General features: G+C 48.7%; 1 protein-coding gene across 3 annotated transcripts; it reads right to left on the bottom strand.

Moving 5' to 3' along the window:
- Positions 1-2,538: 2,538 nt before the first annotated feature.
- On the bottom strand, positions 2,539-18,629 carry LOC309364418 (tigger transposable element-derived protein 1-like). 3 transcript variants are annotated; one of them, XM_081901658.1, is made up of 6 exons: positions 17,757-18,616; positions 16,058-16,152; positions 14,058-14,184; positions 12,637-12,750; positions 9,822-11,887; positions 2,539-2,777 (listed from the first exon to the last, which is right to left on the bottom strand). In XM_081901658.1, exons 1-6 carry the CDS (start codon positions 17,797-17,799, stop codon positions 2,688-2,690), a joined length of 2,535 nt encoding a protein of 844 aa, XP_081757784.1. In that variant the 5' UTR covers positions 17,800-18,616; the 3' UTR covers positions 2,539-2,687. The 3 variants fall into 3 exon arrangements, with proteins under 3 accessions (XP_081757784.1, XP_081757783.1, XP_081757782.1); XM_081901657.1 differs by having other exon boundaries at positions 2,647-3,812; positions 12,637-12,747; positions 17,757-18,629; XM_081901656.1 differs by having other exon boundaries at positions 2,647-3,812; positions 17,757-18,623.
- Positions 18,630-24,642: the final 6,013 nt, after the last annotated feature.

Here is a 24,642-nt window from a genome sequence, read left to right as displayed (position 1 = left end):
GCTAAGCCGCTTATCAGCTGATCCGCTAAGCCGCTTATCAGCTGATCCGCTAAGCCGCTTATCAGCTGATCCGCTAAGCCGCTTATCAGCTGATCCACTAAGCTGCTAAACAGCTGATCCCCTAAGCCGCTAAACAGCTGATCCCCTAAGCCGCTTATCAGCTGATCCGCTAAGCCGCTAATGGGCTTGCTTCGCAAGACGAAAAAAACACAAGACGAAGAGACTCGCAGAACGGATTCTTTTCGTCTTGCGAGGCACCACTGTAGTACAACAGTGTCCCAACATAAAAGGGATTCCCTGATGTAGAATAAGTTCCCCTTTTAGGGTTGAAAATGTGCACATTCAGATAATAAGAGCCCAGGTAGTTTCCTATGGCTATGGTGGCATTGCAAACCTGTTTGAATTTTGGACGGAGGTTTTTAAAGAACTGGGAAACTTTTATAAGCTGAACATCAACGTTGTCTCCAGCCCCGGCAGTCGTGGGAATAATGAATAACACTGACTTTCCAAGCTGTATATAAAGAAATGTTGTCATTTCTGCATCCAGCGGCTTGAAAATTGCCAGGTGTTGGCAAACGGCTAAAGGTCCGAGAACCAAAGGGTCTGAGAAAACTGGCAGAAAAACTAACGTGCCAAATCCACGCTGCTAAAGAACGTGGCCCTCTTCTTTCTTGCCTCAACAATGGACTGCATGAGAGCCAACAAACTGAAACGAGATTGAGACACTTTTAGTGGGTGGTTCCCTAGACCAGATGGTTGCGAGGTTTGCAAGACGGTTTGAGCATATTACACCCATCCTGGTCCGACTGCACGGGCTACCAATTAGTTTCCGGGCCCAATTCAAAGTGCTGGTTCTGACCTATAAAACCTTAAACGGCTCAGGACTGCATTACCTCAAGGTCCACCACTTTCCACCCGGACCCTGAGATCACCTTCTGAGGCCCTTCTTCGTGTGCCACCTCCTGGAGAGGTCCGGAGGGTGGCAACATGAGAACGGGGCCTTCTCTGCAGTGGCTCCCCATCTGTGGAATGCTCTCCCTAGTGAAGTTCACCTGGTGCCTTCATTATACACCTTTAGGCACCAGGCAAAAACGTTCCTTTTTAAGCAGGCCTTTGGTTGATTTGATTGTCATCCTATGCCCTTTCAAAATGTGGCTTTTTTGGAGGGGGTTAATAATAATAATAATAATAATAATAATAATAATAATAATAATAATAATAATTTGTTACTTATACCCCGCCCATCTAGCTGGGTTTCCCCAGTCACTCTGGGCGGTTTCCAACAGGTTAAAAATACATTAAAACATCAGTCATTAAGAAAACTTCCCTAAACCGGGCTTTATTGGGTTGTTGATTTATTTTGATTATATATTTTATGCTTTTATATTTTGATTTTGTTCTGGGAACCACCCTGAGACCTCCAGGTATAGTATAAGGCGATATATAAATTCAAATAATAATAATAATAATAATAATAATAATAATAATAATAATAATAATAATATTAATGCATGGCAATGCATGGCACGGCAACAGTTTATATCTTGTATGAGACAGGAAGATCGGACAAGGATTCCTCCAGTGTCTCACAATAGACTCTGGAGAGGTTTACTTGTGCTATTTGCATAGTGTGACAATTTATTCTCCTTTCATTCAAATGCTCTCATGGGTGAATAATGCAGACAGTACTGAAAACTGAAAGGGAAAAGGGAAACTTAAAAAAAAAACAGATCTGCAGAGCATGTTACAAGCCAAGTTCTACCCCAAATGGACTCTCTGATGCATCAAAAGATTTGTTTTTTGGGCAAAACATGTCCCACACTCTGAACAGTTGTAAGGCTTCTCTCCTGTGTGAACTCTCTGGTGTCTCACGAGGTGGGATTTTTGGCCAAAACGCTTCCCGCACCCAGTGCAATCGTAGGGTTTCTCCCCTGTGTGGGTCCTCTGGTGGTTTGCCAGGTTCGATTTGTCGGCAAAACCTTTCCCGCACTCCCGGCAGCCGTAGGGTTTCTCGCCCGAGTGGGTTCTCTGGTGTCCGCTGAGGTGAGCCTGTTGAAGAAAACCTTTCCCACACTCCAGGCAGGTATAGGGTTTCTCTCCCGTGTGGGTCCTCCAGTGTTTTGCAAGCTCCGACTGCTGTGGGAACCCTTTCCCGCACTCCAAGCACGTGTAGGGTTTCTCCCCGATGTGGACCCTGTGGTGGATCACAAGGGCCGAGCACTGGGCAAAAGATTTACCACACTCGGTGCATTTGTAGGGCTTCTCTCCCGTGTGGACCCTCCGATGGTTCACCAGGTCGGAGAGCTGAGGGAAAGATTTGCAGCACTCGGCGCATTTGTAGGGCTTCTCTCCCGTGTGGCTTCTCCGGTGTATCACAAAAGCAGACTGCTGAGCGAAGCTTTTCCCACACTCCGGACATCCGTACGGTTTCTCTCCGGTGTGGAGCCTCTGATGGCTCACGAGGCAAGACTTGTAAGCGAAGCCTTTCCCGCACTCCGCGCACTCGTAGGGTTTCTCTCCTGTGTGGGCCCTCCGATGCACAACGAGTTTCGATTTGTAAACAAAACGTTTCCCACACTCCTGGCACCTATAGGGTTTCTCTTCTGGGCGGGCTCTCCAATGGCTCCTGAGTTCTGTCTCCCGGGGAAAACCCTTCCCACTCTCCAACCAGTTGTAGGGTATCTCTCCTACGTGGATTCTCTGGTGTCTGGCGAGAGATGATTTCCGAGCAAAAGGCCGGCTGCACTCCGGGCATGAATGCCTCTTCTCAGAGTCGCCTGAAAGGAGAAAAGAGCAAAAAACATAAGACCGGGATTCACTGCTGATCCCTGTAAGAAGCAATCTCAGAAAACGGGCAAGGCAAGGGTCGCCAACATGGTGCCCACATGCGCCCACCAGTACCTCCTATGGTGCCTGCTGAGCAAAGACCGCTTCAAAAATCCACATCAGCCTCTCCTACATTAAATGGGCCCCCTCGAGCAGACCCACATTTTATCGGATGCCATGACTGGGCACCCAGCCTCCCGCTTGTTTTGAACAGAACAGAAAAACAAAGAGTTTCCCCATCCCTGTTTTTATTATTAGCAGGGATGGAGGGAAACTGAGAGGAAAATGACAATTCAAAGTGGAAATTTGGGTAAAGCTGGGAGTGGAGGGTTTATTGCACCAGAGCTCCAGATCTACCATAATCTCATGCCTGAATCCCACCTGCAAATAGTGGCTGTCTGGAAGTGCCCTTAAACTCAACTGGAATGTCAAACAAAGCATTGCAGGGGGTTGGACAAGATGACCCTTGGGTCTCTTCCAACTCTACAATTCTATGATTTTATTATCAGTAAAAAGCACATTGCGCCCATTGATGGGGCAGCCGATGGCAGAGCTTCCCTGTCTGGTTTCATCCACCCCACCCCCCATTCTTTTATATGTGGCAACCATTTTGTCTCAAGGCATGCCCCTGGCGGCAGCCATTTTGTGACCACAGCATTCCAAATACACTCACTGGCCCCCAAAAAGGTTGGTGGTGCCTGTACTAAGAGATACAGAAAGGAGAAAAGAAAACCATATATAAACCATGAAGACCCCTTCAGACTTGGTACAAGGATAAACAAGCCATTCCCTGCCATCCTTGGGTGGAGGGATAAGGGTGGGCAAATGAGAAGGGGTAAAAAGGTTTGCCTTAGCTGAGGAGCAGGATCTGCCCATCACTTGGTAAAAAAAGAAGCCATCATGAGGCGGCAGACATTGCCACGTGGGTCAGGGAGGAAGAGAAGGGGAGGGAAACAGTCCTTGATCTTATCAGAGGAGCTGAGCCACTGCAAACAAATACAGAAGAAACGTACATTTTGGTGAGCATAGCATTTATTTGTTCATTATGGGGACACCTTGCCTTCTATGCAGAAGACTCTTTCCCCCCACCTCTCAATTTTCTCCTCACAACAACCCCGTGAGGCAGTGTCAGGGAACTGACATCTAAAGCGCCGCAGGTGCAAAGGCTCCCTGAGGTTGAGAGAGCAGTAGCAGCGGAAGAGGGAACCAGTAGAGGGCGAGCAAGAACTCCAAGGGAAAGTGAGTCGGAGGGATGGCTCAGAGACGCTTCAAGCGAAACCAGTGGGGAGGTCTCAGGACCTCCTATAGGGACACCCACACCTCGCCGGAAACTGTCACGCCGAGAGGCCAGACGACGTGTTTCCGTTAAGGAGCTTTTATGTTGGAAACGTTTCCGAAAGCAGCCACTTTCGGATTCTACTAGTGATTGACGCAGCCATGCTGGAGGGGCTCCGTCACAGGCAGAGGTTTGAAAACCTGATCAAACTCTGAGGGACTTGCATTTTACGCACAAGCAGCTCATCGTCCCATCACAGCAATCCGAAAGTCACCGAAAGCCAGCTTGTGCAGAGAGAAGCATCATGAGCAACCCAGCCGGAACCGGGGGTGCAGGAGCAGCTGGAGGGGGTCCAAGCCTGGAAGAAAGGTACAGAGCGTTGGAGATCCAGTTGGCGCTGCAAACGGCGAGGCTTGAGGAGAGGAGGGCTCAGGATGCAGAAAAGGGAAAGGAGAAAACCACCCCGCTCGCCAGAAAGGTACCAGGATTGGTGCAGAAATTCGGGGGGGATCCCAGGAACTATCATGCCTTTAGAACAGAGATGCAATACGCTCTAAACTTGCAGTTTGATGACTTCCCCGACGAGGAATCGCGAGTGGCGTATGTGATTGGCCATCTCGAATCCGGGGCGAAAGATTGGGTTAGACCCCTGATGGCAGCGAATAATGAGATCTTAAAGGACACGAGGAAGTTTTTTCGTGCCATGGACCTGATGTTTTCCAGCGATATTGAGCAGGGGGTGGTGCGAAGGCAGTTAATGGCTTGCCAGCAAGGAAGCAGATCTGTCCGTGAGTACTGGACTGAATTTACTATGCTGATTCATAAATTGGGGTGGGACCTATCGGCGGAGCCCATCCAAATGCTTTTCGAAGAGGGGCTTTCTTCAACCGTCAAAGATGAGCTTTCCCGGGGGCCCAGGGCGGAGTCTATGGACCAATTAACCAAATCTGCGCTGGCCATAGGAGCGCGCCAGGAGGCGAGGGCTTTGGAAAGGCGGGAAGGGAAAGGAGACCGTTGGAGGGAGTTCCGCATTCCAGACATTCCAGAGCCATCTTTCCCGCCGGCAGAGCCGATGGAAGTTGGAACAGCGCGGGCGCGCGCAGTTTCAAATCCCAGTGAAGGGCGGAAGAAGGAGGGAAAGAGCGCCAAGAGATGTTATCTCTGCCAACAGCCAGGGCACTTTGCCAGAGTCTGCCCACAAAGAAAGGAATGGCAAGGGATGGCAGGAGCTGTTGGGGGAAAGGAAGAGGAAGGCAAGGAGCAAGTAAAAGCCAACGCCTGGCTGCCACCGTCGGGGCACAGCAGCCAGGCCAAAGAGCAGTGAAAGTGCCCATGCCAGAACCTCCCAGACCTGCTTTAGTGATAGAGGTGTTACTAGAACTGCCAAACGGACACCCACTAAAGGTCAAGGCGCTTTTGGATTCAGGCAGCTCCTGTAATTTCATGAGTAAGGAGTTTGCAGCTGAGCACCAGATACAGACCATCCCTTTAAGTAACCCCTTGCAGGTGACTACGATTGACGGCAGAGAGCTGTTGGGGGGAGAAGTTAGCCAACAGACTGTCCCGATGATAATGAGAGTGGCAAGGCACACCGAACAGATAGCGTTTAATGTGGCCATCCTGGGAGGAGCGCCCATCATTTTGGGGATGAGCTGGCTGGCGCTACACGATCCGCTAGTGGGCTGGCATCAGAGGGTGGTCTCCTTTGGGTCAGCGCATTGCCTAGAACACTGCAAGGAGGGGAAGGTCTCGGGAGGAGACAGAGTCACCCTAGCGGGGATGGAAGTGATGGGCAAAGGGAAGGTGCCCCCGCAATACGCAGATCTGAGCAACGTATTCAGCGAAAGGGAAGCAGACAAACTGCCACCGCATAGACCCTTTGACTGTCAAATCAACCTACTCCCAGGGGCCCAACTCCCAGTAGGCAAGCTGTACGCCATGTCAGACAGGGAGATGCAGGAGCTGAGGGAGTTCATTGACAAAAACTTGAAGCGAGGTTTCATCAGAGAGTCCCGAGCGGTGGGGGGCAGCCCAGTGTTTTTTGTGGACAAAAAGAACACAGACAAACCGAGACTGGTGTGTGACTTTAGGGCCCTCAATGCAGTGTCGGAGCCCCTGGCTTTCCCTATGCCCCGAATTGACGACATTTTGACCAGAGTAAGGAAGGGAAAGATTTTTACAAAAACTGGACCTGCGGGGGGCGTACAATCTGATACGCATAAGGAAGGGAGATGAATGGAAGACCACCATGTTTACCCCTTTGGGAGCCTTTGAATACCTCGTTATGCCCTTCGGTCTACAAGGGGGCTCCGCCTGTTTTCAAGCTTTTATAAACCACGTTCTGGGACCTTTGCTCTACAAGAACTGTGTGGCCTTTTTAGACGACGTGTTGGTGTATTCGGAAGATGAGGAACAGCATGTGAGGGACGTTCGAGAAGTGTTGGGCAGGCTGCAAGCCAACCAGCTGTGGGTGAAACTGGAGAAGTGCCAGTTTCATACCAAGGAGGTGGAATTCCTGGGGTACCGCTTGTCAGACAAGGGATTGGCCATGGATCCAGGCAAGGTTCAAGCGGTACTGGAATGGAAGACACCGAAGACCAAGAAGGACGTGCAAAGATTCTTGGGGTTTGGGAACTTTTATCGGAAGTTCATCAAGAACTTTGCCCACTTGACGGCGCCCATCACCGACTGCCTCAGCAGCAAGAAGAAATTTGTTTGGACGGTGGAGGCGGATCGAGCCTTTGAAGAACTGAAAAGGGCTTTCGCCTCGGAAGAACAACTTCTGCATGTGGATTTACAAAAACCCATGAGAGTGGAAACAGATGCATCCGACCGGGCTATAGGGGCGGTCCTTCTTCAACCGGGGAGGAGTGCGTCGGAGTGGAGACCGTGTGCATTCTTCTCGCGGAAACTGAATAAGTCCGAGAGGAATTACACGGTGTATGACAGGGAACTACTTGCCATTCACGAAGCATTCCGGAGGTGGAGACATTTATTAATTGGGGCACAACACAAGGTGCAAGTGTGCACCGACCACAAAAATTTAGAGTATTGGAGAACAGCTCGAGTGCTCAACCAACGACAAGTGAGATGGGCACAGGAATTCTCCAAATTTAACTTTGAGATTTGTTATGTGCCAGGCCCAGAAAACGTCAGGGCGGATGCGCTCTCACGCAAACCAGAATATTGGGAAGGGGAGGAGGTGATCGAAGAGAGACATGTCATCCCGGAGGACCGCTGGGTGTGTGGGGCGGCGCTGGTGGGGCAACGGGAACTGGTGGAGGAAACGGAAAATGATGAATATGCCCAGGATAAGCTCAGAGGTCTCAGGGGGGAGGGCGAGAGCCCCGGAGGTTTTGAGGAAAGAAATGGGGCATTGTATTACAAAGGGGCACTGTATATACCCGAAGGTGAATTGAGGGGGAGAGTACTCAAGCAGTTGCATGATAGCCCCACGGCGGGACATTTTGGGCAACACAAAACCATGTGGTTGGTTACCAGGGAATTTTGGTGGCCTAAGGTGAGGGAAGATGTAAGGGAGTATGTAAGAGGGTGTGACCAATGTCAGCGAGCCAAAGGGGAAAGAAGGGCGCCGGCAGGGTTATTAGAACCTTTACCCACACCAGAACGGCCTTGGGAAGCGATATCAATAGATTTTATGACGGATCTGCCAAGGTCCAAGGGGAAAACAGCCATCATGGTAGTAGTAGACCTGTTAACTAAGATGTGCCATTTTGTAGCATGCTCACATGCAGTCACAGCGGAAGAAACGGCGAAGTTGTTTGTGGAACATATCTTTAGGTTGCACGGGGCTCCCTCGAGGGTGATCTCAGATCGAGGCAAACAATTTACTTCCAGGTTCTGGAGGAAGCTCATGAGCTTGCTACACGTGGAAGTTAATTTTTCAACTGCCCGGCACCCTGAAACCAACGGGCAGGCGGAAAGGGCAAATGGCATTCTTCAACAATATCTTAGGTGTTATGTCAATGACAGAGAGAACGATTGGGTCGAAAAGTTGGCGTTGGCAGAATTTGCCTACAATAATGCGGAGAATGTGTCCACAGGGATGAGTCCCTTTTTGGCTAATTACGGGTGTCACCCCAGGGCATTTCCAGGGGAAGGAGGGGAGAGATGGAGCGTTCCAGCGGCTGAACATTTTGTAGAAGAGATGGAAGCCATCCATCAGCAGCTCCAGCTCAACTTAGAAAGGGCCAAGGCACAATATAAGAAGCAGGCAGACAAGAACAGAAGGGAAGGTGAAACCATAAGGGTGGGGGATCAAGTGTGGTTGTCAACCCAAGGGTTGCCGTTCAAAGGGGGTTGTAAGAAACTGAGGCCCAGAAGATTGGGACCCTTTGAGGTGATTCAGCAGGTCAACCCGGTAGCTTTCAAACTCCGATTACCCAACCACATGAAATTGCACCCAGTGTTCCACAGGTCGTTACTGTCACCATACAGGGGGGGACGTGAAGGGGAGCACGTCAGGGGACCAGCCTTGGAAGAGAGGGAACGCCGCAACCATGTAGCGGAAATCCTCGATTCCAGGTGGAAGGGTAATCAGGTGGAGTATTTGGTGGCGTGGGAAGGGGAACCGGAGTCAGAAAACACCTGGGTAAGTGCAGAGGAAGTCAATGACGAGGTTTTAACAGAAACGTTCCACCAAAGGTTCCCGAGGAAACCTCAGCCTATAGCAAGGTTTAGGAGGGAGTATTTCGGCACCACCGATGAGGAAGAGGAAATGGAAGGGTTCGCGGAGTCGGAGTTGGAAGATGGAGTGGACTCTGATGACGAAGAGTACCTAGAGAGTAGGAACAGCAACAAGTGGAAGGAAGTGTTCGCGACGTCGGAAGATGAGGGAGGTTCTTTCAGGGGTTTTACCTCCTCACCGCCAGTAGGAGAGGAGACGGGAGGGGGTGAAGGGGGCCCTGGAGGGGAGGTGGATGTCAGGGAACTGACATCTAAAGCGCCGCAGGTGCAAAGGCTCCCTGAGGTTGAGAGAGCAGTAGCAGCGGAAGAGGGAACCAGTAGAGGGCGAGCAAGAACTCCAAGGGAAAGTGAGTCGGAGGGATGGCTCAGAGACGCTTCAAGCGAAACCAGTGGGGAGGTCTCAGGACCTCCTATAGGGACACCCACACCTCGACGGAAACTGTCACGCCGAGAGGCCAGACGACGTGTTTCCGTTAAGGAGCTTTTATGTTGGAAACGTTTCCGAAAGCAGCCACTTTCGGATTCTACTAGTGATTGACGCAGCCATGCTGGAGGGGCTCCGTCACAGGCAGAGGTTTGAAAACCTGATCAAACTCTGAGGGACTTGCATTTTACGCACAAGCAGCTCATCGTCCCATCACAGGCAGCTTAGGCAGTATGTGTGAATCCCCCAGAATCGCTCAGTGGCCTTCACAGCCGAGTGGGCTTTGAACCTGGAGCTCTATAGTAATTGCAATATTTTAACCCAGAAGTTGGAAAACTCTGGCCTCCAGGCCCCTGTCTCCAGCCAGCCACCATGTGCTTCAGCAGGCTACATCCCCTCCATCATAAACCTGCCCCACATCCTCCTTGAGGGCCTTCGCCCCAGGTGTCCTCAAGCTATAATACCATGGAATAGCATCTAACACGGGGATTAGGCTCCGAACTCAGCGCCTAAGGCAAAAATTTCGTATAGTCAAAATTACCCTTGGAAATCCCTTAAACTGCCCATAAAGCACACTGCGGTACACACCTGTATACGATGAGGATGAAACAATGAAGAGGGCCGCTGTACACACTCGGGCGATTTGTCTTTCTGTTCTCCTGACATCACTGCAGAGGGGTCACAAGGGTCTGATGCCGATCCGGCAGAAAACGGTCCAGGCTTGCGTGATGGAGAGTGAGTCACACACAAGGCGGTTGGCTCTATGTCCGCGCGAAGAGTCGGTTGCGAGGGCTCATCCGCTGCCGGTTGTTTTTTTGAGAACAACATGGCGACCGGCAACTGCTGCTGCTGCCTCTTCAGCTGCTCAAACATTTCTCGGTAGGGCCTCAAGGCTTCCGCGATGCCATGTGTGATTTTGAGGCTCTGCTCCATGGAGGGATCGTATTCCGAAATCAAATCGTTCAAGCGCTTTGCCGCTTGAAACACCTCGGCAAATTTGGGAAGGTTCCAACTTGCCGGCTCTTCCTGCTCGTCATCTTCCTCTTCCGATTTTATCAGGTCCTCGGGCTCTTCGCTAGCCGACGTTCCTCTATGGCCCTCGATTAATTCTTCTATTTCTTCCTCAAGGATGTCGCTGAAGCCATCGCCGCCCAACTGCCTGGCCACCCGAACGATACGCTCCACTTCGTGGTGAATGGTTGGGAAACCCCTGAAATCATTCACACATTTCTTCCACAGGTTTCGCCAACACGCATTGACCGTTTCCGGCTCGATCGCATCCGCGGCTTGTTTGACATAAGTGATGCAATCGGCGATGTTGAAGGACTTCCAACGCTCGGCCGCGCTGAGGCTGGGATCGGCGTCTAGAGCGTTGCAGACCCGTGAGAACATAAGACTTGTGTACTTGGCCTTGAAGCAGCGAATTACGCCTTGGTCGAGAGGCTGGATGGCGGAGGTGGCGCTATGGGGCAGAAAGACAACTTCGACGTCGCTATGCGCAAACCGGACTCCCTCAGGGTGGCCAGGAGAATCGTCGACAATCAGCAACACCTTAAAGTCGATTCCTTTCTCCTCGAGGTACCGCTTGACCTCCGGAACGAAGCATCGGTGGAACCAATCCAGGAATATTGCTGCCGTCACCCAAGCCTTTTTGCTCGATTGCCAGAACACAGGCAGGAGGTGTTTGTCCTTGCCTTTTAGGGCACGAGGATTTGCAGAACCACAGAGCAGGCCGGGCTTTATTAAATGCCCGGCTGCGTTGCAACAAAACAACAACATCACACGGTCTTGGGCCGCCTGTCTTTCTGCTTTCGAAATGTACGTGCGGCTGGGCATTTTCTTCCAGAAGAGCCCCGTCTCGCCAGCGTTGAAAACTTGTTCCGGGAGATATCCCTTTTCTTCTATCAGTTTCTTTAACTGTTTGGAGTAGGGTTTCGCTGCTTGTTTGTTGGTGGGGGCAGCCTCGCCAGGGCTGTGCCCGTTTTTCAGGTTGAAGCGGTTCCTGAAGCTGTTGAGCCAACCTTGGCTGGCTTTGAACTCCTTCTCGTCACAAGGCGAGGTAAGAGGCTTGAACAGCGCGTACAGGTCAAGAGCTTTTTCTCGCATTGTGTTGCCGTCGACGGGAAGGCCTTGGCCGCTCATGTCTTCCAGCCACAGGTACAAGGCCTTTTCCGCCTTCACCAAAGTCTGATCGCGAACCTGGCTCGTCACCTTAGCCGTGATGGGAGCACCCGAGGCCACGGCTTGACGGATTTCTCTCTCTCGAACTTTAATGGCACGGATGCTGGATTCATTGCGGCCGTATACGCGGGCCACTTGGGAGACGGACATGCCGGTCCTCAATAAATCCAACACGGCCACTTTCTCCTCCAGTGTCGGAACAGATCGCTGCTTCTTGCGCTGCCCTCCGGGTGACCTGCAGGCAGCTAGCTTGCGTTTAGGGGCCATGGGATATGATGAATACTGTCCTTGAAGGACGGCGTGCTCGGCCAGGAAATCGCACTCGCGCTCACCCCAAGACGGCTCACTAGATGGAACCGCCCACACTTGGCTCTGACAGTCGCCCACGCCTTGTTTCGACAGGTACATGGAGTTGAATTCGTGCGCGTTAAATGCGCTTATGACGTCGCTCCACTGTAATGCCTTTTGCTCGCCTGAATAGAGGACGGAAAGATGCCTTGTATGGAACGTAGATGGACATCTGTTGGCCCGCCCACTTTTAACTTTGGCTCCACCCACTTTGTCCCTGGCCACACCCTCCACTGGCATGAGGCCCCCAGAAGGCTGCCACAAGGGAATATGGCCCTTCGCTAGAGGGTCTTCCCACTTGTGTTCCATGGGGCACCCCACAAATGCTCCACAGAGGCCTAGAATCCCTTTTAGGGACGGGGCAGAAATCCCATTCTGTTCCCATTTAAAGCCAAATTTATGCTTCCTGAGACAGTATGAGAACATAAGACGCAGCCACCCTTTGAAATGCACACTTTGAAATCCACTGACGTTTAGAAAAAGGAATATATGAGGTAAAGGTGGGCATAATAATCAATACGTTTGCGAAAATAGCATGCCAAAATGCAACACAGTGGCTTGCAAAAATGGGTAGGTTGGTCAAAACGGCGGGCAAATTTGTGTCTTATTAGGAGAAATAATTTCCAAGAGGATTTTTTTTTTTTAAAGAAACGAAATTGGCAGATTTGCTGCAGGAATGTGGAGAACGAAATTGAAGGTCAGAAAAATAAGAAGAGAAGCAAAATTGCTGTGTCCTCCCATTCCTAATCGCAGTAGATGTGGTCACACTCTCAGGCACTTGGAGGGGGAGGGATAGGAAATGAAACCGTTTCAGGCAACTGCTAATTGTTGAGGGTCGGGGGGTGGAATAACCAACTTATCCCAAGCCCCTTACCTGTGTGTGTGTTGGAGATCACGGTTTCATCCAGCCCCTGAGAATCAGGCACCCACATGTCTTCCCCTTGCTCTAGCCGGGAAATGAGGTCAGGCTTGAGGACTGGAAATCCTTCTTGGGAAAGAACAAGGGGGGAAATCAAGGTCACAATTGGCTGACTGGGTTTATATATATATATATACAGTATGTGTGTTTTTGTGTGTGACTAAGCCTATTTAATCTTTCATTTTGCCTGGCTGCAAATTTTAATTTTTATGCAATTCACTCTTTCCATTAAACAAAACAACAGCAGAAAAGGAAGCTTACACACATGTACTATTTTCTCCCCTTTCTCCCTTCCTTTATTTCCTTTCATTACTTCTTTTCTTTTCTTCTTCTTTACTGAGGATTAACTGCAAGTTATGCAAAGGGAGAGTTTATGCCAAGTCAACTTTGCTGATACAGTCTACGTATAAAAACTCTGTATACGCCTAAAGGTAAAGGGACCCCTAACCATTAGGTCCAGTCGTGGCGGTTGCGGTGCTCTTCTCGCTTTATTGGCGGAGGGAGCCAGCATACAGCTTCTGGGTCATGTGGCCAGCATGACTAAGCCGCTTCTGGCGAACCAGAGCAGCACATGGAAACGCCATTTACCTTCCCGCTGGAGTGGTACCTATTTATCTACTTGCACTTTGACGTGCTTTCGACCTGCTAGGTTGGCAGGAGCAGGGAACGAGCAACGGGAGCCCACCCCGTCGCAGGGATTCGAACCGCCGACCTTCTGATCGGCAAGTCCTAGGCTCTGTGGTTTAACCCACAGCGCCACCCATGTCCCCTCTGTATATGCCTATTTGTCGCTTAATAAGAAAACAATCCATACGCTCTTATAAGGGAAGCCCTTAGCTCAATGGAACAGCATCTGCTTTGAATGCAGAAGGTCACTGGTTCAATCCCCAACATCTCCACTTATGGCTGGGAGATATCGGGGCCTCTGGAGAACTGAAATATTGCCTGAAATACTGGAGAGCTTCTGCCAGACAACACTGAGCGAGGTGGACCCGTCATCTGACTCAGCATAAGACATTTTCCTTTGCTTTCAGCCATCATTTCAGGATGAATGAATGTTTAGCCATAATTTCAGAATGAATGAATGTTTAGCCATAATTTCAGAATGAACGTTTGGCTGTGCAAAGCCAAAATAATTCAGAAAATGCATTTACATTCTTAGGCAGACCGCAAGGATTACCCTATACACCAGCATTCCCAAACCTGGTGCCCTTCAGATGGTTTGGATTATAGCTCCCATCAGTCCCAGCTAGTGTGGCGAATGGTCAGGGATGATGGAAGTTGTAGTCCAACGATATGGTAGGCCAAGGCTGCTCTACAACCTTGGTTACGCTTTCCATTTTAAGATTTTATCAAGGCACCGCCACCTTCCTTACCCAGCGAGGACACATTCCCATAATTCTCCAGCATGACCTCCCGGTACAAGGCCCTTTGGACCGGGTTCAGCAGAGCCGCCTGCCCTTCTGTGAAATATACGGCCACGTCTTCAAAGGTCAACGGGCCCTGCAAGAACAAAGCCAAATCTGAGGGACCCGAGGTGGCAGACACGGTTCCCCCGCTTCCCAATTCTTCCTCAAAACAACCCTGCGAGGTAGGTTAAACGGCTGAGACGCAAGGACTGGCACCAGGTCAGCCTGTGAGCTTCATGGCAACTTGAATTATTAAAGGTAAAGGTACCCCTGACCGTTAGGTCCAATCGCGGACGACTCTGGATTTGCGTGTTCATCTCGCTCTATAGGCCGAGGGAGCCGGTGTACAGCTTCCGGGTCATGTGGCCAGCATGACTAAGCCGCTTCTGGCAAACCGGAGAAGCACGGAAACACCCTTTACTTTCCCGACGGAGCGGTACCTCTTTATCTACTTGCACTTTGACATGCTTTCAAACTGCTAGGTTGGCAGGAACAGGGACCGAGCAACAGGAGCTCACCCCGTCGTGGGGATTCGAACCACCAACCTTCTGATCAGCAAGCCCTAGGCTCTGTGGTTTAACCCACAGCGCCACCCGCATCCCTGGAGACACTTATTTTCCTCACAGATCAGTGGTTCCAAGAGTTTCCTCGGGTTGCTTGTTAAACCAGTCTGGGAAGTGCAGCTCTGGGAAGGGAACTGGGGTCTCCTTGCAGCTGTCTGCGTCCTTAACAAAGTAGAGTTCCCAGGATCCTTTGGGGAAGACACAACAGTTTAAAGTGGTATGATACAGCTTTAAATGCATAGTGCAGACGGCGCCCAAATGATGTGTGCCACATTCTACACTTAGCTGACCATAAAACGCCCTCCTATCAGATGTCGAAGAGATAAACAACTACCTGACATTTAGAAGACATCTGAAAGCAGCCCTGTTCTGGGAAGTTTTTAATGTGTGACATTTTAATGTATTTTTAATCTTTGCTGGAAGCCGCCCAGAGTGTCTGGAGAGACCCAGCCAGATGGGTGGGGTACAAATAATAAATTATTATTATTATTATTATTATTATTATTATTATTATTATTATTATTATATAAAAGCACTTTGCTTAGAAGGCACCCCTTATAAATTTATACGCCTTCCTCTCTTTCTTCCCTCCCCTCCTCTCTCTACCAGCCTTTCCTGTTTTCGTTCAGCGCCAGCCCTACTGTCAAGCAGTGAGACAAGGTGCTTCAGTGGGCAGATGCCAAGGAGTCTTGGCATGTCATTGCAGGACAGAGCTGTGTGGCCCATTTGGCCTGCCCTGGACCATCCAAGTCCATATTTTGCCCTCAGGAAAATACTGTCCCGTCATACTTCAAGTCTGTGTAAGCATCATACATTTAAAGGCGCACTGCTTCCCCAAAAGAACCCTGGGAGTAGGGCAGGGCGATATCTGGTTTTCAACACACATCACCAGCTGAACTACGCAGTGGCGTAGCGTGGGGGGTGCAGGGGGGGCCGGCCGCACCGGGTGCTACATCTGGGGGTTAGGGTTAGGGGGCGCAAATTACTTGCCTTGCCCCGGGTGCTGACAACCCAAGCAACGCCACTGGAACTACGTGATATACCAATATATCACGATGACTTAAATCAGGATGGAACTGTGAAGAGTCAAACGGGAGGGCTGGGCGATCATCTGGTTTCCAACACTGTGATATATCAGCAGCTATATCACGATATATAATGACATCTGAAGGTAGCCCTGTTTAGGGAAGCTTTTAATATATAATAAGTTATTGTATTTTAGTGTTTTGTTGGAAACCGCCCAGAGTGGCTGGGGAAACCCAGCCAGATGGGCGGGGTATAAATAAATAATAAATTATTATTATTATTGTTATTATTATTATTATTTCTGAAATAAGGATGGAGCTCTGCAGAGGCACTAGCCGGCTTCACGGTTTTCCGTATCCTCATCCAAAAATTTCCTACCTGAGCTGACTCCACCAGAGTATTTTCTCCTCTCCCTTCGGAAAAAGGGGAAGATCCAGGTTCAACTGAGGACGTCATTCGGTACTCTGAGGGATCTTTAAAAAAAAAAAAAGATTTCTGTTATTTGCAGGTTAGGGGAACTGAGCTGCATTTTATGGATTAAGAATATGCAAGAATATGCCCCTTACTGGATCAGGCCATATCCTGTTCTCACAGTGGCCGACCTGGAAAACGCAATGGGAAGCCTACGAGCAGAACCTCAGTGCAACAGCCCTCTCTCCCTATTTGTGAAAAATGAATCTCTCAAAAAGTATTTTGCAAATTTCAAAGTGATATTTGATTTCGGGGCAAGGTGGGAGAGAGAATCAAAAACTCAGTCCTCTACATTTTCACGAAAGCAGTGAATTATGGATGTATTAAGTATGACTTAATCAGCTGCCACATTTATAAACGGTTCTGTAAGAACTGTATATGACGGTATATTACAGCAATATACAACTGTATGTGGGAATTGGAAACTGGGGAAAAAGAATTCATACTTTCTTGTGGCACCTTAAAAACAGATGGGTTTACAAGCTTTCAACAAAACAGAGCCGAGCAGTTCTATCCTGTTTCCACTTGCTATTTTTATTTAGTCCACTCCACTTGGTTTATTTAACCAGATGTTTTGGGACTACAACTCCCATCATCCCTAGCTAACAGGACCAGTGGTCAGGGATGATGGGAACTGTAGTCCCAAAACATCTGGAGGGCCAAGTTTGGGGGTGCCTGATTTAAACCAACGACTTGTACATCGACCACTAATAATGAATCATGTGTTGCAGATATTCTTGCAAATTTATCGTGCTATTTTTGCGATATACAAATGACATTCAGAGACCTGGTCTTTTCAGTTATACTGTTTATTATTCTTATGATCCTTGTTTATAAAATCCAGTAAAAAGTTACTTTTTTAAATAAAAAACAACCAACTGGGTTTCTATGCCACCACCAAATTTTGCGTGCAACTTGTTTTGCTGGAACAGATTAAAACATCTCCCTCTTTTCCAAACAAAAAAAATTCCTTCCAGTAGCACCTTAAAGACCAACTAAGTTAGTTAGTTCTTGGTATGAGCTTTCGTGTGCATGCACACTTCTTCAGATACCATGGTATCTGAAGGGCCGAGTTGGCGGATGCCTGGTTTAAATAAACCAAGTGGAGTGGATTAAATAAAAACAGCATGTGGAAACAGGTATCTGAAGAAGTGTGCATGCACACGAAAGCTCATACCAAAAACTAACTTAGTTGGTCTTTAAGGGTATCTGAAGAAGTGTGCATGCACACGAAAGCTCATACCAAGAACTAACTTAGTTGGTCTTTAAGGTGCTACTGGAAGGAATTTTTTTTGTTTTGACTATGGCAGACCAACACGGCTACCTATCTGTAACTGAACCTCTTTTCCAAATTAAGGCCCAGCCAGATGCGGACGGAGGAATGTCCTGGCTTGCTTTTCTGCCTTTTAAAAGCAGGCTGGTCTTCAGAAATCAGTAAGGGAAGCTTTCCACGCCGGGGAAATAAAACGCAGGCAACTTCCAGCAGCCCCAGCCTGCTGCTGCAGCAGGAGCACAGGAGCAGAGGCTGGTCGAAGAAGCTGGCAACCTGGGACAAGAGCTTGCAATTCTCCTCGCCCCCCATTCCTCTCCTTCAGCTGCAACTCACCGGCGCCAGGACCCATCCGGAGCAGGCAGGACCCCCTTTGCATCTCCAGCGCTTCCCCACCACCTGCCTTTGTGCTCCGAAGCTGGGCAAAGGCAAGGGAGGAAGCCCGCCAGCAGGAAAGGCCAGGGCATGCTGGGGATTGTAGTCCCCGCGCCTCCCGGCCCCTTGGAAGGCAAGGGCTTCTGGGAATTGTAGTACGCCATGCGCATTGGTTTGGAATCAAAGTGCTATCTGATGATGATGATTATTATTATTAAACCAACAACTCTCTTTTTCTTTTTTGGGGGAATTTTGCAAATGCTTGCTTGTTCTGCAAGGAATTTTGCAAATGCTTGTTTGTTCTGCAATGTTTGTTGTGCGAGGAATTGATATCTTAGTGTGTCAGCACCCATTTATCTGAAACTCTTGGCTGGCATTATGAGTGGTGTCTGCTTTTTAAATATAGTTTTTGTTTAAGGTAAAGGTAAAGGTAAAGGGACCCCTGACCGTTAGGTCCAGTCGTGGCCGACTCTGGGGTTGCGGCGCTCATCTCGCTTTATTGGCCGAGGGAGCCGGCGTACAGCTTCCGGGTCATGTGGCCAGCAGGACTAAGCCGCTTCTGGCGAACCAGAGCAGCGCACGGAAACGCTGTTTACCTTCCCGCCGGAGTGGTACCTATTTATCTACTTGCACTTTGACGTGCTTTCGAACTGCTAGGTTGGCAGGAGCTGGGACAGAGCAACGGGAGCTCACCCCGTTATGGGGATTCGAACCACCGACCTTCTGATCGGCAGGCCCTAGGCTCTGTGTGGTTTAGACCACAGCGCCACCCGCATCCTAGTTTTTGTTTAGGCAAGCCTTAATCAGAAATGTAATTTCATTATGCCTTTTTGGTTCCGTTTAAAACAACGACAACCCTGTTTATCTGTTTTGATATTATTATTATTATTATTATTATTAATAATAATAATAATAATAATAATAATAATAACAATATTTTTATAATAATTCTTATTATAATCTTTTTTGTTTAACAATTTCAAATAAACATTTTGCAAACCTGGAAATATCCAATGACTTCCCTTCTTCTCTTTCGATGGTTCATTTTACATATCTTACATCCCTGCATATTTTACAATAATCATTCAAATCAATTTTCCACTATTATATCCATAAAGAATCATTTACTCTGTTGAATTTATCTTAATGCTGCCGTACACAACTATTTTCCATATACTCAATAAACATTTTCCAGTCTTCTTTATGAATGTATGTTCTTATTGCTCTCTTATTCTATAGATGATAATATGATTATTCTTTTAAGTCTGTTGGTTTTTTTGCTTCCCTCTTACAGATATTTTATGTAAACTGCCTAGAGACTTTTTCTTTCTGTCAATTAAGCGATATTTAAATTTTGTTGAACAACTTAGATAATAAAAATATATAATATGATGTGTGTAATGAGCTGATCTGGTTGCCTGGAGGCCATAATGGGCCAACAAATTAAGAACCTATGAATGTTGTTGTCAGCATCTGTCTGTCTTGAGAGACAATGGAGTGTCTCTCCATTGTCTGCTGTGATTGCAGTGTAATAAAAAAATTAAGGTCTTATAAATATAATAAATGTTCATAAATGTACCAACCAGGCACATACATGGGTGTGTGGACCACATGTCTGGAGCAGCACGGGAGGACCGTCCTGAAACAATTTTGAGTCCCAAACTGACCAAATGTTTTCTCTGCAAGGAGGGAGGGGGTGAGGGAACCTTCCCATTGTCTCAGGAACTTGGTAATCACCATCTCAAAGGAATGGGCAGACTACCAAGAAAGGCAATCAGATAAGGCAATATCAGAAAACCTGGCAGACAGGAAAAACAACAACATTCAAATTTCTTCCTTCCAGTAGCACCTTAAAGACCAACTAAGTTAGTTCTTGGTATGAGCTTTCGTGTGCATGCACACTTCTTCAGTGTATCTGAAGAAGTGTGCATGCACACGAAAGCTCATACCAAGAACTAACTTAGTTGGTCTTTAAGGTGCTACTGGAAGGAATTTTTTTTGTTTTGACTATGGCAGACCAACACGGCTACCTATCTGTAATTCAAATTTCTGTTGTAGACCACCTGCTCTGTGATGTAGGTATGAGGTTTGGGGGGGGGGGGCTTGAGCTCCGGGGCAGGGAATTAAAAATGTCTATATAAGGGCAAGCACACCTTTGTTCTGGGTCCTCCTCCTTTCCTGTGTGTGAGGGGAGCACCCTGTTGCAACAGCTTTAATAAAGATCAGGCTTACTAGCTGCTTTGCTTCTCAATATTCTCTGGTTGGCCTCTGTTATTTTCTCCTATCGATAGGGAACCCACTTAAGGACTCTATATGGGCTCTTGGATACCCCATAAGGGAAGAAGGACAGATTTTGTTTACAACAGCAGCACCAAAGTGATCTCATTGGGGCGCAAGCCTGGGCAGTGCGTCTGGAGGTCCTGGGCTGCCCAGACGACAGGCCTCACTGATGTGCTCCAAAGGGAAGCAGAGAAAGACGTTTGGCACCAGCTTGGCTGCATGAGTTCCTGGAAGGAGGCACACAAGGTGACGGCCAACAGTGTCAGGGTCTCCAATCTAGATTGGTGTAGCGTTTACATTACTGGCGAGCAGACTTCAAATCCTTCATGGCTTCATTACTAGAGCTCTCCTTATCCAGACTCCACAGGGACAGTTGCTGCTCTTTTAATCAGACATGGATTTAACATTCTTCTTTTTTTACAGAGAGAGGCAATAAGGATGACTGTCCTCCGAGCCCAAAACACCTCCTAGCCTAAGGACTCCCAATGAATCTCGCCTCTTCACAACCCCCTGATGACTCGGCCAAGTGAGCAAACATGGCTGTTTGTTCCACAAATAATTGGGGGGGGGGTGAACTTCTGCATTATCCGGAAACTTCAGTGATCCACACTGAACAATTATAGTTATCAGGGAATCCTGATTATCACTGTCTACATGGTCCCTGCTCCTGCCAACCTAGCAGTTCGAAAGGACGTCAAAGTGCAAGTAGATAAATAGGTACCGCTCCAGCGGGAAGGTAAACAGCGCTTCCGTGCGCTGCTCTGGTTCGCCAGAAGCGGCTTAGTCCTGCTGGCCACATGACCCGGAAGCTGTGCGCCTGCTCCCTCGGCCAATAAAGCGAGATGAGCGCCGCAACCCCAGAGTCGGCCATGACTGGACCTAATGGTCAGGGGTACCTTTACCTTTACTTTTACACCTGCCATATATTCCTGAAGGGCGTCTCTCTAACTTTGGGTTATAAGGATGCAAAAAGAGCTCTGCTGGAACAGGCTGAAGGTCTACAGGCCAACATCCTGTCCTCCCGGGGGGCCGACAACCCCCTCCCCACTTGTGATTCTCAGCAATGGGCATTCAGAGGCATCACTCCCCCCCCCAAGAGCAAAGGTGGAAAACAGTCATCCTCCATGAACCTGTCCTAAGGCCAGCCAAATTTGTGACCTTAATTCGTTTTTGTGGCAGCAGATCCCACTGTTTAACGATGCAGCGTGTGAAGAAGTCCCTTCTCATGTCAGTCCTGAATCTTTAAAGCAGGAGTCAGCAAACTTTTTCAGCAGGGTGCCGGTCCACTGTCCCTCGGACCTTGTGGGGGGCCGGACTATATTTTTTTAGTGGTAGGGGGGTAATGAACAAATTCCTATGCCCCACAAATAACCCAGAGATGCATTTTAAATAAAAGGACACATTCTACTCATGTAAAAACACGCTGATTCCCGGACCGCCCGCAGGCCAGATTTAGAAGGTGATTGGGCCAGAATAATGATAATAATAATAATAATAATAATAATAATAATAATAATAATATAATTTATTATTTATACCCCGACCATCTGGCTGAGTTTCCCCAGCCACTCTGGGCGGCTCCCAATCAAGTGTTAAAAACAGTACAGCGTTAAATATTAAAAACGTCCCTGAACAGGGCTGCCTTAAGATGTCTTCTGAATGTCAGGTAGTTGTTTATCTCTTTGACATCTGATGGGAGGGCGTTCCAGAAGGGTGGGCGCCACTACCGAGAAGGCCCTCTGCCTGGTTCCCTGTAGCCTCACTTCTCGCAATGAGGAAACCGCCAGAAGGCCCTCGGCGCTGGATCTCAGTGTCCGGGCTGAACGATGGGGGTGGAGACGCTCCTTCAGGTATACAGGACCGAGGCTGTTTAGGGCTTTAAAGGTCAGCACCAACACTTTGAATTGTGCTCGGAAACGTACTGGGAGCCAATGCAGATCTCTCAGAACCAGTGTTATGTGTTCCCGGCAGCCACTCCCAGTCACCAGTCTAGCTGCCGCATTCTGGATTAATTGGCGTTTCCCCGTCACCTTCAAAGGTAGCCCCATGTAGAGCGTGTTGCAGTAGTCCAAGCGGGAGATAACTAGAGCATGCACCACTCTGGCAAGACAGTCCGCGGGCAGGTAGGGTCTTAGCCTGCGTACCAGGTGGAGCTGGTAGACAGCTGCCCCGGACACAGAACTGACCTGCACCTCCATGGACAGCTGTGAGTCCAGAATGACTCCCAGGCTACATACCTGGTCCTTCAGGGGCACAGTTACCCCATTTAGGACCAGGGAGCCCCCCACACCCGCCTGCCTCCTGTCCCCTGGGCCATCTGGCCCCTGGGCCTTAGTTTGCCTACCCATGCTTTAAAGGTATTTTTTAGCCTGGTGGTGGGAGCGGGATCAGTCAGGGCAGGCATCGGCTGTGGCCCTTGTCATAGCACAGTGGCCCCCGGCAGCTGCCAAAGAATGTCAGCAGCACCCAGAGCTCTTCTCAAACTGCAAGCATCACCCAGCAGATTTCACCAAGCTTTTACCTGGCTCTGGTTCCTGCAAGAACATCTTTTCTCCTTTTTCTGATTGGAACGCAAGGTCCAGTTTGGGAATCAGAAGCCCCTCTTGGGTTGGGGAGAGAGAGAGAGAGAATGGTTATTATTTGCAGAATCTGGATCCAAGTAATATTCATGGAATTTAGTCTTTCTGGACAATGGACACATTCCTTTTCAAGATTTTATCCCCCTTCTTTAAAAAAAAGAAAAAAAGAGCAAGAGATAAATATGAAAAGAACAACAGAAAATTAAACAGTTACACACTGCTGTGCTAGAACTCGTATTTATTTCTTAGTTGATTGACATGCAGAACAGGGCTTATGAAGTAGTGGCATTTATTTTGGTTTGTGGTTTTCAATGGGTGATATAGACTTATGGACTAAGTTGTTGCATTTTTATCTCCTTATATAAGAATAAAAAAGAAAAATAAACAGATTGTTTTCATAAACAGTGTCCCAGCGGAGTGTATTTAAATCATTCAGTACACACAGATGTACATGCGTGGATACATACATTCACCCAAAGGACACATTTTTATTGTTTATGGGACACAACCTAGCCAAAATGAAGCATCTTAATTAAAATGTTATGAATACCACAACTTACTAGATACGTCTGTGTTTGTGTGTAATCAAAAGCATGGGAAGCAATCAAGGAGCATTCGGTGCTACTTAAGAAAACATTCAGCAAATGCAAAGACCTGGGGACATTAATAATAATAATAATTTATTATTTGTACCCTGCCCATCTGGCTGGGTTTCCCCAGCCACTCTGGGCGGCTTCCAACAAAGATGAAAGATACACTAAAATGTCACATATTAAAAACTTCCCTGAACAGGGCTGCCTTCAGATGGCTTCTGAATGTCAGGTAGATGTTTATCGCTTTGACATCTGATGGGAGGGCGTTCCACAGGGCGGGCGCCACTACCGAGAAGGCCCTCTGCCTTGTTCCCTGTAACTTGTCCTCTCGCAGTGAGGGAACCGCCAGAAGGCCCTCGGAGCTGGACCTCAGTGTCCGGGCAGAACGATGGGGGAGGAGACGCTCCTTCAGATATACTGGGCCGAGGCCGTTTAGGGCTTTAAAGGTCAGCACCAACACTTTGAATTGTGCTCGGAAACGTACTGGGAGCCAATGTAGGTCTTTCAAGACCGGTGTTATATGGTCTCGGCGGCCGCTCCCAGTCACCAGTCTAGCTGCCGCATTCTGGATTAGTTGTAGTTTCCGGGTCACCTTCAAAGGTAGCCCCACGTAGAGTGCATTGCAGTAGTCCAAGCGGGAGATAACCAGAGCATGTACCACTCTGGCAAGACAGTCCGCAGGCAGATAGGGTCTCAGCCTACGTACCAGATGGAGCTGGTAAACAGCTGCCCTGGATACAGATTTGACCTGTGCCTCCATGGACAGCTGTGAGTCCAAAATGACTCCCAGGCTGCGCACCTGGTCCTTCAGGGACACAGTTACCCCATTCAGGACCAGGGAATCCTCCACACCTGTCCGCCTCCTGTCCCCCAAAAACAGTACTTCTGTCTTGTCAGGATTCAACCTCAATCTGTTAGCCGCCATCCATCCTCCAACCGCTTCCAGACACTCACACAGGACCTTCAACGCCTTCACTGGTTCTGATTTAAAAGAGAGGTAGAGCTGGGTATCATCCGCATACTGATGAACACCCAGCCCAAACCTCCTGATGATCTCTCCCAGTGGCTGCATGTAAATATTGAAAAGCATGGGGGAGAGGACAGAACCCTGAGGCACCCCACAAGTGAGAGCCCAGGGGTCTGAACACTCATCCCCCCCCACCACTTTCTGAACACGGCCCAGGAGGAAGGAGCGGAACCAATGTATGACAGTGCCCCCAGCTCCCAGCCCCTCTAGACGGTCCAGAAGGATGTTATGGTCGATGGTATCAAATGCCGCTGAGAGATCCAGCAGAACTAGGAAACAGCTCTCACCTTTGTCCCTAGCCCGCCGGAGATCATCAACCAGTGCGACCAAGGCAGTTTCAGTCCCATGATGAAGCCTGAATCCCGACT

The sequence above is a fragment of the Podarcis melisellensis genome (assembly GCF_964234715.1).
Source record: "Podarcis melisellensis genome assembly, chromosome: 2".
NCBI classification, from domain to species: domain Eukaryota; kingdom Metazoa; phylum Chordata; class Lepidosauria; order Squamata; family Lacertidae; genus Podarcis; species Podarcis melisellensis.
The sequence above is the reverse complement of the archived record's forward strand: the minus strand, read 5'-3'. Positions and strand labels throughout refer to the sequence as shown.